Source organism: Rhinatrema bivittatum, chromosome 3 (genome assembly GCF_901001135.1).
Source record: "Rhinatrema bivittatum chromosome 3, aRhiBiv1.1, whole genome shotgun sequence".
Classification (NCBI taxonomy): domain Eukaryota; kingdom Metazoa; phylum Chordata; class Amphibia; order Gymnophiona; family Rhinatrematidae; genus Rhinatrema; species Rhinatrema bivittatum.
In genome coordinates this window covers 358503336-358519425 of record NC_042617.1, presented here as the reverse complement: position 1 = coordinate 358519425, position 16090 = coordinate 358503336, and the positions used below count along the sequence as shown (strand labels likewise).

The window sequence follows — 16090 nt, the reverse complement described above, 5'->3', positions numbered from 1 at the left end:
GATCTGCAACAGAGTCGACATGCCTGAAGGAGTAGAGAGAATGAAAAATGATTTAAAAAAAGCTTGAAAAGTGGTCAAAAGATTTGGCAGCTGGGATTTAATGCCAAGAAATGAAGCACCATGCATCTGGGATGTGGTAATCCAAAAGAGTTGTATATAATGTACGAGAGAAAGACTGATGTGCATGACCAAGAGAGGGATCTTGGGGTGATAGTATCTGCCAATTTGAAAGTGATGAAACAATGTGACCAGGTGATAGCTAAAGCCAGAAAAATACTGAACTGCATAGAGAGAGGAATAACAGGTAAGAAAAGGAGGTGATAATCCCCTTGACAGGTCCTTGGTGAGGCCTCACCTAGAATACTGCGTTCAGTTCTGGAGCCTGTATCTTAAAAATAGAGACAGGACAGAGGCAGTCCGTTGAAGAGCAACCAAAATGGTATGGAGTCAGTATCGGAAGACTTATGAGGAGAGGTTGAAGGATCTAACTATGTATACCCTGGAAGAGAGGAGGTGTTAGGAGATATGATACAGATGTTCAGATACCTGAAAGGTTTTAATGATGCACAAACTTCAAACTCTTTCTGTTGGAAAGAAATCAGTAGAAGTAGGGGTCATGAAATGAAACTCAAGGGAGGACATCTCAGAACTAACAATAGGAAATATTTCTTCATGAATAGAGTGTGGGATGCCTGGAATGCCCTTCCGGAGGAGGTGGTGAAGATGGAAACAAAGAATTCAAAGTGGCATGGGGTAAACACTGGGGATCCCTAAAGGCTAGAGGACGGAAATGAAGAAAAGAGGGCATTGGGTTAATTTACTGGTGTCTAGCGGTTACTACCCTTAACTAATAAGGCTTGACACTTTTAAAGCAACTGCAAATTGCTCTCTGCTTCAATGGCAGGGTGAAAAGGGGAGTTGGATTCAGACAGCATCCAACGAGGGCCCCAACTTTTACGGTCTGAAGAACTATTAAGTATGGGGGGGAACCTGAACGGAGCAGCAGTTACTGCTCTTAACAGAAGGCAAGGGATTACTACCCTTAACCAATAAGCCTTGATGCTTTTTGACGCAACTAAAACATCAACTCTCCCCTTTGACGGCAGTGGAGGTGGGGGGAGGGGAGGGAGGACAGGAATTGGATTCAGATGACATCAACATGGGCCCCTACTTTTACAGTCTGGGTTACCGATACAAAGACATAAGTGAAAATGTACAAGACTCCTTCTAAGGCCAACTCCATAAGCAAAACACATCAGCACTGTCTGAATTTTCAAGAAGCAGTTTTTACCCTTAAAGAGAAACATGGGGTAACCTACATGGTGCGGCAGATGCTAACATAAGAAGCTTACTGGATGGACTATTTGGTCCTTTTTTGCCATCATTACTGTGTTACTATATAAGACTCCTTCAATTGCATATTTTGAACTTTCCAAGATATCTGGGGACATCAGCAAGGGATATCTTTCAGAAGTATTTGAGAGAGGTTTTGGCTTTCATTCTAGAGGCGATTCCACCATGTAAGATTTATCTCCCTGGGAAGAAGGCTGGAGAGACTTCAAGAGAAGGGAGCGTCTTGTCCTCGATTCCATCTGAAACTCTGGATGTGATGGCTTTATTGGAAAGCTCTCTGAAGGAAGAACTGGATAGGATGACCTTGCTAGTGTTTTGCTTTGGAGCAAGACCATAATGCTATAATACGTTTGTATTTTCATAAAGCTCAAGCATTATTTTTCGGTCATAGAACCTGGATATATCCAAATATTTCTAGCAATGTTCAAGACAAAAGAAAATTGGTTTTGGCTGTGGTTTCTGTTTTCGATATCTATGTAAATATATTGTTAAATATGCCTGGAGCTAGGTATCAATATTTTTGGCCTGATTAATTGCGTTTCTTAATTGATTCTAAAAAAACTTACTGGAGTGTTAGAGTCCACTAAAGCTCACTCTAATTATCATACCCGGGTGTTATCCTCTTACTGCCTCTTTTTCCTTTTGACGTCTCATTTCTTTTCTCCTACCCCCGATTATTAGGGTCCAATGGATACTGCTTATGTTTTTCCTTTTGGTTTAATATTCTTAAATTAATATTGAAATCTAAATTTCCTAAAGTCCACCTTAATAATGATTTATGGACTAGCTTACTAGTAGTCTTTACTGAAACAAGTTTGCTTGTCTGCTTTTTGTGAAATCTTATAAAGATAAACTAAAAGAAAAAATTGTGCAAACTGAGTTGCTGTTCTGGGTTTTTGGTTTTATATTTTTTATAGAGTGTTCCAGTGCATGTTCATTCTAAGGTTTTTTGCCTAGGCACAGCTGAAGCTGTCAACCCAGAGCACAGAAGGTTGAAAATTCAAGCCCATGGTTTCCTGTAGCAGATGAGGACTAGATTCTGCAGCAAGGATTAGAAGATTCTTAGAGGTCATAGGTCGGCAAGTGGACAAGTTGGCCTGGGATATTGAGACTGCAGGTAGGTGAGAGGATCAGGGGCAGGGGGAGCCAGATTTAAATATGTAAAACAAACAGAGAAGGGAGTGGGGGCTGACTTGGGGACAGCAATACTTTTGACAAATTTAGAAGGGTTTATAGTGTGGGGGTGCATGGCCCAACTGGGCCATATATTAAATTTGGAGGGAAAAGGGAGAGAATCAGGTTGCAGGGCATGTTACTTATGTTTTTTTTATAAAACGGAAATTTCACTAAGTTAGCTAGATAACTAAACTTCTCCCAGAAATGCCTCCGAATGCCTTTTTATTATCTGCCTAAATTTTATTCAGATAACTACTACTACGACTTAACATTTCTATAACGCTACTGGACATGTGAAGCGCAGTACAAACATAAGAGATAGTTCCTGCTCAATACAGCTTACAAACTAATCATGACAAACAGACAGGTAAAGAGACTTGAGGAGTTTCATATAGTAAGATAATGGTTAAAATTAATTAGTTAATGACACTGAAGATGGATAATCAGGCTTAAGATTTAAAAGCAACCTTAAAAAGGTGGGCTTTAATGGCTTTTATATTGACCTCAAGTACTTTAGCAAATATTTTTATCTTTTATATAACATTATACAAATAAAGTAGTTTTCCAGCCTTGCTTGTGACTGTACAAAATGTATTTTAATTTTACTGAATGAGGAAACGTGATCTCAAGTACCAGCATTGGGAGATCTTGAAGAGAAGAGGACCAAGGATGGGAAGAGGAGAGGGAAACCTGAGGACTGGAGATAAGAGAGAGAGAGGCTGATCAGGAATGGGGTGAGAAGGGGAGAGGACTGGGGAGGGGAAGATCAAGGAAGAGGAGGAAGATAATTGGGGAATGATTACAAGTTTTGGATGAAAATTGAGGGAGGCAGTGCCAGCTATAGGAAATTAAAGCACCCTGGGTGAAAACTGTCAATGGTGCCTCCTTCCTCCTTTCATGCATTCTCTCTTCCCTTCCCTCCCTTCCTCCAGGCATTCTCTCCTCTTCTTCCTCCCTCCCTTCTCTCTCTCAGTCTTCTCACCCCTTCCTCTATCCATTCTCTCTCGTTCTTCTGTCCCACCCTGGGTCTTCTTCCTCTCTCCTGGATCATCCTCTCTCCTGCTTCGTGTCCCTATCCCAAGTCTTCTCTCTCTTTCCGTTTCCAAGCCCATATTACTCCATCCCATGTACAGTCCCTGCCCCTCGCCTACATCGCTCCATGTAGCTTTCCCTCTTCTTGTCTCTCCACCACTGCAGGTACTCTCCCTGACCCCATCCCATGCAGTCTCCCTCTCCCTGACCCCATCCCATGCAGTCTCCCTCTCCCTGACACCCATCCCATGCAGTCTCCCTCTCCCTGACACCCATCCCATGCAGTCTCCCTCTCCCTGACACCCATCCCATGCAGTCTCCCTCTCCCTGATTCCCACCACCTCATATGATGGAAGTCTCTCTCATTTTGCCTCCCCACCACCCCATTTAGGTTTCCCTGTCCCTGTTTCCCCCCACACCACCACCATCCTTAAATGGAAAGCTAAATTGTAAGCTAGTCCATAAATCATTATTAAGGCGGACTTTAGGAAATTCACTTCTTAACCCTGGGAGAAGCAGCATGGAATCTGTTGACCTTTTGGGATCCTACCAGGTACTTGTGACCTGGATTGGCCACTGCTGGAAAAAGGATACTGGGCTTGATCTACCTTTGGTCTGACCCAGTATGGTAAATCTTGTGTACCTTTCTCTGTTCGTATAGAATGAGTGAAGTGATACTATAGTTCCCTTGCTAAGGAGCTCTGTGACGAAGCCACTACCTGGAATCAAAGTTAGATATCCCGAATCAGGCAAGCAGTTCAGGAGGTCAGGGCAGCTCTGGGGCTGAAGAAGTTACCACTGTTAGAATACAGTACTGGGGAAAAAAACCAACCACCAAATAATCTTTTCAGCTGTTTTCTTACCTCTTTTTCTGTTTTCTAAACATGTGTAAAACTTTGAAAGCAAATTAAGTATTTGTTAAATAAAAAAAAACAACCCTTTAAGATTGCAGCCTTCTGCTGCAGAGTGACTATGAAGCCTGCAGAGACTGTACTTGTTTACCTTAAGCTATAGAGCACCTTGCCATCCGGCTGTACCCGTAGCATGATGTTATCTGTTGTGGTGTCGTGGATGAACGAACGCTTGGAGTGCACGAAAAACATGTCGGGCACCCAGATCTTCTTCACCAGCCTCCCGTCGAACGTCATGCTGTGGTTGTTGCTGCCGGGGAAGGACAGCCTTTCGTCTTTCCAGTAGTGTCTCAGGTACAAGGTCATGGTGAAATCCTGAAGCAAACCAGGGTGCCGCATTACAGGTAAAACCAGACCCCTTTGTAACCAGTTTAGTAATCGTGCAGAGCTGGGTTTTTTTCAGACTCTGCTCTTTATGGCAGTGCATGGGGGGCATCACTGCTTGCAGATTGAGGCTAGGAAGAGTGCCCCCCAGCCAGCCTAGTGCAGTGACAAGCAGGGGAATGGGGAGGCAACAGCAGGCTAGTGCATGCATTCAGCAGGCTTCCTCGGGCAGAGTATGGACTGCGTGTTATATGTGAATTATGGGCACGCATAGAAAAGTTTTGGTTTTCATTTTGTTTGTTTCCTTTTGGGTTTTGGCTTTTACAACAAAAGGATTGAAGCACAAAACAAAATAAGAATGTATCGGGTTGGGCCTGGGCCCTGACATGTAAACACAAAATATTTTTCTGGACTCTCTCTCCACTGTCTCCCCCCAATCCTGCTGGTCCTGTCTTACTTCATCTGTGGTGTAAAAAGAGGCAGGAGCACCCAGTCACTCCTTCCCTGCTGGTACCTATTCCATGATGGTGCCAGCTAACTCAATCCAGTGCCATACATCCAAATATATATATATATATATATATGAGAGAGAGAGAGAGAATACCATGTCACTCTACTATTTATACCACTGTAAGAGGGGGCACTTTTAATTCAGAGTAGGGTAGGTTTGGGGGGGGGGGGGGAAGAATTTCTGCTGTTTGAATCGATGAAAAGCACAAGAGGAGTTGATTTGTACAATGCACTCTACTTAGCTTCAAACAAGATAGGTAGAGAGTGCAAAAGCTAGGTAGAGAGTGCATTATACAAATTAACTGCTCTTGTATCTTTCATCAACTGAAATGACAGAAAATCTTCAGTGATGTGTACTTTCCTGTTTGTACCTCCTACTATGCATGTAAAACCACCCCTCCAAAACTACCCCTTCCCCCCAAACCCCATTCCGAGTTAAAAGTGCCCCCTCTTACAGTGGTATAAATAGAGAGCGACATAGTGCTGCTCTCTCTCTTTCTCTCTCTCATGATAAATGTATTTTGCCTTGCGGAAATTACCTATGTGATGTGGGAGCAGGGAAATTAGCCTAACCGCCCCCTCTTTTTATCGTGGGCGCTATTTCACTATATTTATAGCATTTTAATAAATCTAAGGGTCTGTTATAGAGAGTGACGGATTTTGCTGCCCCTAAGCACAGTTGGAGCTGTTGCTCCTTCTGCTCCTGGAAGACCGGGCAATAGCGCACAGAAGTTCTAAGGTACAGCCCCATAGTTTCCTGCGGAAACTTGGGGTAGATTCTGTGGCAAAAATGGGAAAATTCTGAACTCCAATGGCAAACATTTCCATCTTTTACATTTCATTATAAAAATAGTTTTCTAACCTTACTTGTGTCTGTATAGTGCATATTATTTTTATTATTAGATGAGGAAAAGGGATCTTAAGTATCAACAAATGGGGGAGACCTTGGGGGATGAGGAGAGGAGAGGGAGGCTGACAAGAAATGGAATAAAACATTGAGAGTATTGGGGATGGGAGAGGAGAGAAGAGAGGACTAGGGATAGGGAAGACAAGAGGGGGAGAACCATGAATTTGGGATGAAAGGGGAAGGAGGGAGGTTCTGGGATTGAGGAAGAAGTAGGAGGGGATCAGGAGAGGGAAGATCTTGGATCAGGGGTTGGGGGTGAGTTCCAGGATCTGGGGTGAAAAGAGAGATAGGAAGGAATGGAAGTTCCAAGGAGGTACAAATGAATGGAGATGCTGAATCCAAGATGAAGGGAGGGAGGTTCCAAATTACGGTGCGGACAGGGGTGGGAGGGGAGGACCCTGCATTCCTATTCTCTCGTTAACCTGCCATCCAATCTAGAACATGCTCACATATCCCAAGGGCAGATCTCTACTCTCTCACACATACAAACACCGCTCCCATTCCACTCCTCTCTGTCACACACAGCCAATCTCTTCACATCCCAATGATCCTCCTCTCAGCTCCTTTTAATTTCCCCAAAATGACTCCCCTTTGCTCTCCTGGTTCCACCTTACCCCTTCCCAAGAGTTGATCTCTTCTCACTCCTCCCACCATGATCTTTCTCTCAGGCTGTCCTCTACCCCCACGCATATTCCCACCCCCAGTTCATCCCTCCTTTACTGAAGCTTATCCTGGCCAACAAGAGGAGGAAAGCAATAGCAGTAACAGGGAGGGGAGAGGCTGGATTGGGGAGCAGAGCAGTTTTTCCTTGCTCTGCTCTGTCCCCTCACCCCTCCCTTCTTGTTCTCTGCATGACGCCTGGGAGGGGAGGTTCTGGATTAGGAGGTGGCGCAGGTTTTCTTAGCTCTGTTCTGTGGCTTCCAGCCTCACCCCCACTCCTACCCATGCAGAGGTTCATTCCCTGTTGAGTGAAATTCAGCACAGCAGGGATGCAGCAATTCTGCTGTGCACAGATGTTTGCTGCCCTAGGTATAAATCTACTCTGCCTATTGGGGAATAGGCACCGGTGGGGCAGGAGCTACTCGGAATTACTCCTGACCCCAAGGGGGGAACCAAGCATTGTAGATGCATCCAGGGGGCTTACAGGGGGGCCACAAGCTCAGGAGAATGGCAGCATGAAAGAAAGCAAAATGAAAAGCAAATGTCATTTCGTTTGCTTTTTCTTTAGTTTCATGTCCAAAATGAAATGCAATAAGAAATGTCATTGAGATTTCCTATTTCTTATCAAATGAAGCACATCCTGAAACATTTTGCCACCAATATAAATATACATTAAAACTAAAACCACATAGTTTTCTGTTTCATAGCTTAACTTTGTTTTAGTATCAGTTACGGTGGCCACTGACGAATATCCAGAATACAGATCATCCTCTTGGTAACAATCATACCCAACATTAACACATTTGTAAGACCAGCCTTCAATGACCTGGCGGTTCAAACAAGCTTTTCCTTAACCCTTCCCCCTCCTCCCGCCCTTAACCCTTCTGCATACCCCCTCGCTACTCTAGACTATACCTTCCCATCTTTCTAGATTAATACAGCATCCCCACCCTCCTTCAAGTTGCCAACTGTGCAGCAGATATTTATGCTATACATTTATCTAAACCTCATAGATATACGACATATCTGTTTTATAATTTATTTATTAACTGACTCCTGATACTCTATAGTAGATGTGCTTTATAATTTATAATGTTACATTTGTTATATTATATTATACTCTATATCATTTCTATTCAACTGTTCCCCCTACCACTGTTACCGTATACATATTATTATATATCTTATATGTATATAAGTATATATTATTAAGCAACAGTTCCTCCCTCCTTTTCTCTTTCCATCATCCTAGTTCCAGTAACCCTCGTTCAATGTAATTTATCACTTCTCTCACCTCCTCCAGTAGCATCCTAGCTGCGATTAATGTTAAAGTCCTCACTACCCATGTTCGATGTGAACCGATATGATATGATATCCAATTTTATCCATCTTGAATGTCGGTATAAAAAAGGTTCAAATAAATATATTAATCATGGTTGATTTGAAGTCGTGTTTTCTTCTATACGTTGTTTCTGTAATGTTTCTTGACAAGATTATTCTTGTTGTAAATGAAAATTCATAAATAAAAAGTTAAAAAAAAAAAGACCAATCTTTTTCTACCTTCTCTCCTCCTTTAAAGTCAGATCGGCGGCAGTGACGCGAGGCCAGCAGTGTGAGCACCGAGCACACAGTCCCGATCTCTGCAGCCGCTCTTCCCCCCAAGCCCCATCCTCTGTTTTCTCATTACAAAGGAAGCATGCGCCACTGGGGGAGGGGAAGAGCAGCCATGGAGATAAGAAGCCTATGTTCACTGTGCGCCCACCCAGCTGGCCTGACCTATTGCGACAAAATGCAGAGGGGGGATTGAGAAGAATCTAAGGGAAAGGAGGGAAGAGACAGAGAGGAATCCAACTCGGATTTTGCCATTGATTTTCTGGTAGAAGTGTCCCATTTTCTAAGTGAATTTGGATTTAGATTTTAATTTTACAATGAGCGCCCAAAATGACACGCACGAAAAATGTTAAGCAACCTCTGAAATGCTTACCATGTCAACCTCTGAAATGCTATCCAAGCTTTCTACTTGTACATCTACCCCAACTGGAATTGCTGGACCTGTAAACATTAAAAAAAAACAACTGCATATACTTATTTACATAATGTAAACTTCACTGAAAGCATTAATTTTCATGATCAATAATAGCAAAAAGTAGGAACCACTTTGATTCCCATATCCGTAGAGGATAGTGGACCGCAGGTGAAGGGTAAAAGAGATATACAAGGTCGTTGACGAAAAAAGAAGACCAATATTGCCTAGAGACATGAGAGACACTGAAGCAGATTCTCCAAACCCTCAGCCAGTGAATGAGCTTGAAACACCAAAGCAATGTCTTGCAGGTAGGTGACAGGGATTTAGAAAGGGGTAAAATAATAAATAAATTGTAAAGAGTTACAGAATATGTAAAACAAAGTACCAAGAGTCTCCAGATTGAGCTGAGACGAGAAAGAGGAGAGAGGACAACTGAAAAACAAGCGATCACAAATAAAGACGTTTGGGAGGCAAATACTGCTGCATGTTATTAAGCCATTATAATATATTCTGGTTTAAAAACAGAGCCCAGCAGTCTTAAACCAGCCTTAATTAGCTATCACTACAGAGGTGCGCTCTATGGAACCATGTACAAAGCAGTGGAAGGAGATGGCCAAACTTGAGCTGTTGTCAATCACACTGTAACATTTATACAGTTTTGGTGAATCAGGAAAATATATTTCAAGCAAACATTTTATATTTGCCTTTCCTATTTCAGAGCAGAGTGTGATGCCACTAGGGGGCCTGGTATTTCTCAACTGGTCTCAAACTCAAAGTACAGAACAAACGGAAAACAGCAACGTGAAACATTTCCACATATTTTCCAGAAAAACAGCAGACATTTCCTGTAACTTTTATGTGAAGTCTCTGCAAATGTTCTGTGTCTCAGGAAACGTCAGAAATTTAATAACAAAGAACATGGGACTGTCACTAGCGCTATCTCATTATTGCCAGTTCCTCGATTCCAGGATGGTCTGTATTTACAGGAGTCCAATTCAAAAGCTGCAGGCTTACCAGCACATCTTTACGTTCACCAGTAAGATTTGTGATCCTCTCTGCTTTAAAAATAAAAATAAATAAATAAAACTTATGCACTCTGTCTAAACCCTAGGTAACATCTTCCTTAAAAGTTACAGATGATTAAAAGTGGACCAATTCAGAGTGATTTCTATTCTTAGCCCTGGAGGGCTGTACAGACTGAAAGGATAAAGGTACAGAGAGAGAGGTTTCCTGCTAGCACCCAGGGGTTAACACCTCTTTCCAATCCAAGATGTCAGATCAATAAGGTCATTACCTGGACATCCAGGCAATACTTGTAGGTCAATTTCATGACCCCCAAATGAGCACAACTACAGGATTGCCAGGATTTCTGGAACCATGGGAGAAATATCCCTACATGCCAGAGTCTGTCTCCATTAACTGGGCAAAACACAACAATGAGCAGAGCTGAAGCAATAGAAACTTGAATTGAGTTACGCCATTTCCTTCCCGAGAAAAACCTCTGCAGCTCTTTACTGCTCACATTGTACCCAGGGAACTTCCCAGAAACACTCCTCACTCCTCCACTAAACTGTGTGCATACAGGGGGTTATGCCGTGTGCACGCTGTTATGCACACGGCATAACAGCGTGCACAAAAAATAGCATAATAGCATACATATCTTTACTGCAGAGTTATGCTGAGCTATAAAACTATATGAAATCAAATTTATTTTATGTTTTCTATTTATTTAAATCAAATGCTATGCTGAAATAACTTATTGTGGAATTAATTTCATTAAAACAATTACTTAATAACACTTCCAAAATCCCAATATTATCTGCATTATACTTGCTCAGGCACACTTGGCTTATAGCGCACAAATCTGAACTCAGCTTATAAAAGGTTGCATAAAGGAAAACGTTTACACACATAAGCCTGTTAAAAATTAGAGGGAACATTGCACTCGTCTCTGTCCTAGAGACTAAGGTCCTCATACCCCCTGACCAGCACATAGCAAAAATGCACACTGGAGCAGGATTGCATGGAACATCTCTGATCGCTATCCATGGAAATGATCAGAGGGATCGGAAAATCAACTTTCTTTAGGATTTCACTGAGAAAAAGTAGACTGGTGATAAGGAGCAATTAGACAAGTAGCCTGGGGGGAGGGGAAAATGACTACAAATTTCAGGAATCATAAAATGAGTCCGTGAAAAACGTTTAAAGGAACTTTATTGGGGAAAATGTTTTCTTGTCCCATTTTCTGACTTCTGTGAAGGAATTAATTAATTTTAAGAGGTTGTGAGTATTTGTTGGGGAAGATGAAGACCTTGAGCATGGGAAGCTCAGAGGCCTTCGCAATCTGTTAGGGAGTGCTAGGAGAGTGATTCCATTTCTGGGGAGATTGTGTGACCTTGGACCTCAGCACAACCCCAGAGGGCTCCAAGGCGGTACCGAGGCAGGCGAGACATGTCCGAGCAGGGGCTGAGACCAGGAAGCCAGGCCCCTGCCAACCTGCACAGCCTCAGTGAGACCAACCACGCAAGGTTGGTCTCTGAGTGGTCCTCTGACTACTCCCAGCCCTTTCGGATCTGCCGCTGGGAATGGCAAAGGCAGCAGGCCGGACAGGAGACGAGGGTAGACAAAGACTCTGGAACATGAAGACTCAAGACGAGGAACTTGGAGACGTGAAGACACAGATGAGAGGCTTGAGCATGAAGACTCAGGATCAAGGTTCAGGAACAAAGTCAAGTACTGGGTTGAGGCTACGATGCAGAGCACCCTACACAGCCCACCAAAGGGTGGACCCACGGGACTGGTCACGGACCACGCTTGAGTGCGAAGCAGACTCCAGACGAATACATGGAAGATGAAGCCGGAACATGGTGAAGATTCAGTAGAAGCCTGCACCGAGACACGCCCTACACAACTGCCCATGGCTGATCACGGACCACGTTGGAATGGAGCAGGTTCAGTCAGAGTCTTAGGCATGGACGGAGCAGCCACAAGAACATCCGAGGGCCGAGATGATTCAGGATAGGAGACCAAGACGAGACTTGACTTTAGGCAAAGATGACCCTCCGGAGGCTTGCATTGCAGATGAGAAGACAGGCTCATGCCACGAGGTGATGAAACACGACATGGTACGCCAGAAGAGATAGCAATAAGGAACCACGGGTCCAGGAAGCAGAAGCGGAGACTAGGCATCAGGAAGGAACATCAAGAAGACCACGAAACATCAGGAGAAGACAAGGAATATCCAGAAGAGCCCAGGAACATGAAGAACGATGAGGGATCCCACAAAGAACAGGAAATACCAACAGGAGCGAAGACGAGAAGTCCTTGAGAGGAACTTACTCCTGGGAAGCCAACTAAGGACTGTAAGCTGGGCCCTTAAATAGGGCTGAAGATCAGGAAACGCCCTGGGAGGAGTCCAGGTGGGGCCCAGGGCATATCCGGCCACGAGTCATTTAAATCTCTGAAGGAGGTGCGGCCCGCACCTTAGGAAGACAGGAACAGGAAGTGCAGGACCCTGGGCAGCGGCCCTGCACAGACGCCAAGGAGACAGAGCAGAGCTGGGCCATAGAGCAGGCCCCCCACGTCAGCAGCGGCTCCAGCTGCTGCAGGAAGGACCAAGGGCAGCTCCAGCTACCAAGAAAGCCCGGGGACTGCGGCCTCCGGGCTGCAAAGATGAAGAAGACGTTGGCGGCGACTCCGACCGCGTTGGAGCACGGCGGCAGGGCCCGCCGTGCAGGAGAGACACACCAAAGTCCGCGGCTCCTGCCGCAATGAAGAATACAGGCTGGCTGCGGCTTCTACCGCGAAGAATGTCGGCGGCTCCATGCCGCGAAGGTAGGTGTAGGAGTATAACAGTATTACGATAATATATCTGATTGCAGTGCAGCCCTAGCAATTGTATTTCTCTGTTTCAAAATTCCAGTTTGATATTAGAAATGTATAAAAAGACAAACGTTCTTGCTTGTGTGTTATGGTTTGTACTCAGGTATTGTTATGTTTGGTAGTCTTATTATTTGGCCAATTGTTCACTGTAGCATAATAACATTAAGAGGATGTACAGCTGGGTTGTTCTGGCCAGCCTTGGGTGATTTGGGCACACCCTGAGAGAGCACACAGCATCAACTGTGAGCTTCTTGGTCTGGGCTGCAAAGCACTGCAGAGCCCATATTTATCCACTGATTGCATAAAAAAAGGTGAAAGTAATGGCAAACTTACAGCCTGCTGAGGTTCTGGTTCATTTTCTTGATAATGTGTTATTTATGAAGAAATGCAGAATGTTTCCATAGCTCTGCAGATTGTGATATATTTTATTTGATAACTATAAGAATCATCCACAGGTGCACTTGAGCTATTGAAGTCACATAGGTCCCTTCTGTATCTGAGGAAGCCACTTAGATCAGGGCTTCCCAAGCCTGTCCTGGAACAGGAATGATATTTTATGGTTCATTTACTTCTATTTTTTCCTAGTTTTTTTTTGCTTTATGTAACTGTTGAGAAGTTGAAGCAGATTCAGGGTTTAGTAGTGTTTGACAAACCTTAGGTCCTGGGAAACAAGTTTGTACAGATGGGGCTTACTCTAGCTTCAGTATGCGTTGCTTGAGAGAATTAAACCCCTGGGTCTGAGAGCTTACAGATCTCTGTTTTACACCTCTACCGGAGAGTGGATTAGCATGTGCTAACCACCTATGCTGGATTTGCTATACCTCTTTCATGAACGTTTTCAAGTTGCTTAGAATTTTTGTGCTTATTATTATTTTGATTGCGTTACAGTAAATCAGTCTCAGTGTAAAATCGTACCAGTAGATAGAATTTATATTTGACATGTAGACCTGTAATGAAAACTGGCAGACAGCAAGGTGGAGGGGCATTGCTTTAAATATAACCAAACAGGAAAAAGCAACAAACTAAAGAATCTAGTAGGTATTACAGACCTCCAAAGATGAAACACACAATAAAAGACAACACATGTAATACCCAGTAGGTTCTGGGAAGCCCACAGTATTTGTCCCCGATCTGCCCATCTAAATAGGATGAGTCCTCCTCAGAGTAACCTTTTTGACACTTTAGACTTGGACTGAGCAGGGTACTGCCGATAAAGCTCAACAGAAGGTGACAAAACTAGTTTTGGTAGAAAGCGCTGAGTATGGTCTTCACTCTGATCTGAGCCATTCCCAGAAAAGGTCCAATATAAAAATCTCAACTTATAAAGAAGGGCGTGGCCAGCTCTGGTGCTCAAGAGCCACAAACAGGCCAGGTTTTCAGGATATCCAACATGAATATGCATGAGAGAAATTTGCATACAATGGAAGCAGCGCATGCAAATCTATTTCGTGCATATTCACTGTGGATATCTAAAAAACCTGGCCTGCTTGTGGCTTTCGAGGGCCAGAGTTGGGCACCCCTGCCATATAATAACCTGCAGTTATTTGACATCTGTGTCTCCTTAAATAAAGAGTTGTGTTCTCCTTGGTGATGGACCCAGATTTTCCTGCTTTCTATCAGACCTTGGTTATAGGTAAACAAAGTCATGCACAGCGATAGCAAGTCCTCTTTGTTAAGGAAAGATAATTTGGTAAATTGAGGGATCTCTCACTGGTAGGCAGCACCATTCGCACTGAACAGCAGTGCTGGCAGAAGAGTTTTTCTGTCCCTCTTGCCGGGGAGGACCGGAAACCTCTAGAATTGTAAATACATCAATCTGGCAGGAACACCTGCTTTTGAATCCATAAGATCTTCTATCATTATGAGTCCTAGTCACCCCAAATTTTCTTCTGTTGCCACAAAATCGGAGGAAATCTTTCTGACTTTATTTTCATAAGATTTCTATAAATCTGTGGCAAAGCAGGCTTCTTAGAACCTGACAGAATTATTTTTTCTTTTTTTTTTTGTAGTCGTGCAAAATGATATTTAGAGAATCAGGCCCCTGGTATAGAATAAATGCACTTTGAAATGGGAATTGGAAATATTTGCCAGATATGTTAATACAGAAGGTTCACAAAAATAAAGCAGAAGACATTAAAAATCCAGAGTTGATACTTATAACTTGTGTTTGCCAAAAGGAATCATTTTTGGCGTTTTTGTGCAGACTGTAAAGTATGCATAGGCATTGTCAATTTAGATGTTCTGTTCAAAGATTTACACTTTAAGGGGGCTGATACAATAAAGTGCGCCCAACCTAGCGCACAGGTCTACGTGCATGTAGGATGCGCTGGATTAGCACTCGAAGCAACAAGGAGATTAGCGTGTCCAAAAAGCACCCAAACAAATGCGTAGCTGTTAGCGCCCAACACATGTAAATTCCATGTAGATGAGGCTATTAGCTATTACGCACTGATGCAAAAACTCTCTAGGCACCAAACGCACATCTTTTAACGCGGCAAATTTAAGTCAATTCGCAAGTCAAGGGCTCATGAGAAATGTAAAAATATTGTCCTCTGTGGTTCCTCCTAGTTAGTATCGTTGTGACACTTAAATTTACTGCTTGTGGTGTTTAAAAATAAAGGTATATGCGCGTGATTTAAAATAAATAAATAAATAAATAAAATTCTGGACGCACAATATATAAGCATAATTTACCCACATAATAACAAGGGATGCTTAGCTATGGGCATCCAGCAACCTCAGCAAAATCGGCCAGAAGCAGGATAAAAACGAGCACTCAATACGAGCGCTCGTTGCAATTATGAATGCCCGATGCAAATTGAGCTCCAGGGACAAACAATTTTTCCCTAGCGCGTCCTTGTTTACACAGCCCCTCATTTAATGTTGCTTGGGGCGCCTCGCAAATATGGCTGTGCATGCGTTAGGCAAAAGGGCGCTCAATACAAGCGCCCATTTGACTGAGTGTCTTATTGCATCAGCCCGTAAGAGTTCAGCCCTTTTTCTAGCCTTGACTTCACCAATCAAATCTGTGTCCTCCAGAAGAGCTGCCTTGTTAAACCGTCGAAGCATACATACCTCCAAAACCTGGTCTCATGGTGAAATCATGGTCATCTATTCTTAGAAGCTGTTCGGATTTTGTGAATGCGGATTTAGTGATATCTGGGCTTCGTCTGAGTATTGGTCTGTATGGAGAGGAAGGTAAATGCTTTTATTCTTTCAGGTAACAACACAGCAGAGAGCATATTCAAAACCTCACTGTCTGGGTAGGTCACCATATTACAAAAATAGAAATAACCTTTAACCTGGTGA

The 16090-nt window shown here is 43.3% G+C and overlaps 1 protein-coding gene across 1 annotated transcript in view; it reads right to left on the bottom strand.

Moving 5' to 3' along the window:
- Window positions 1-15890, bottom strand: part of GABRR1 (gamma-aminobutyric acid type A receptor rho1 subunit) — a 43603-nt gene extending 27713 nt beyond the window's left edge. The window contains exons 1-3 of the mRNA XM_029595423.1: window positions 15857-15890; window positions 8858-8925; window positions 4564-4787 (exon numbers count right to left, since the gene is read on the bottom strand). Coding sequence (XP_029451283.1) covers window positions 4564-4787; window positions 8858-8925; window positions 15857-15875 — 311 coding nt within the window. The 5' untranslated portion in view covers window positions 15876-15890. The remainder of the gene's footprint in view (window positions 1-4563; window positions 4788-8857; window positions 8926-15856) is intronic.
- Window positions 15891-16090: the final 200 nt, after the last annotated feature.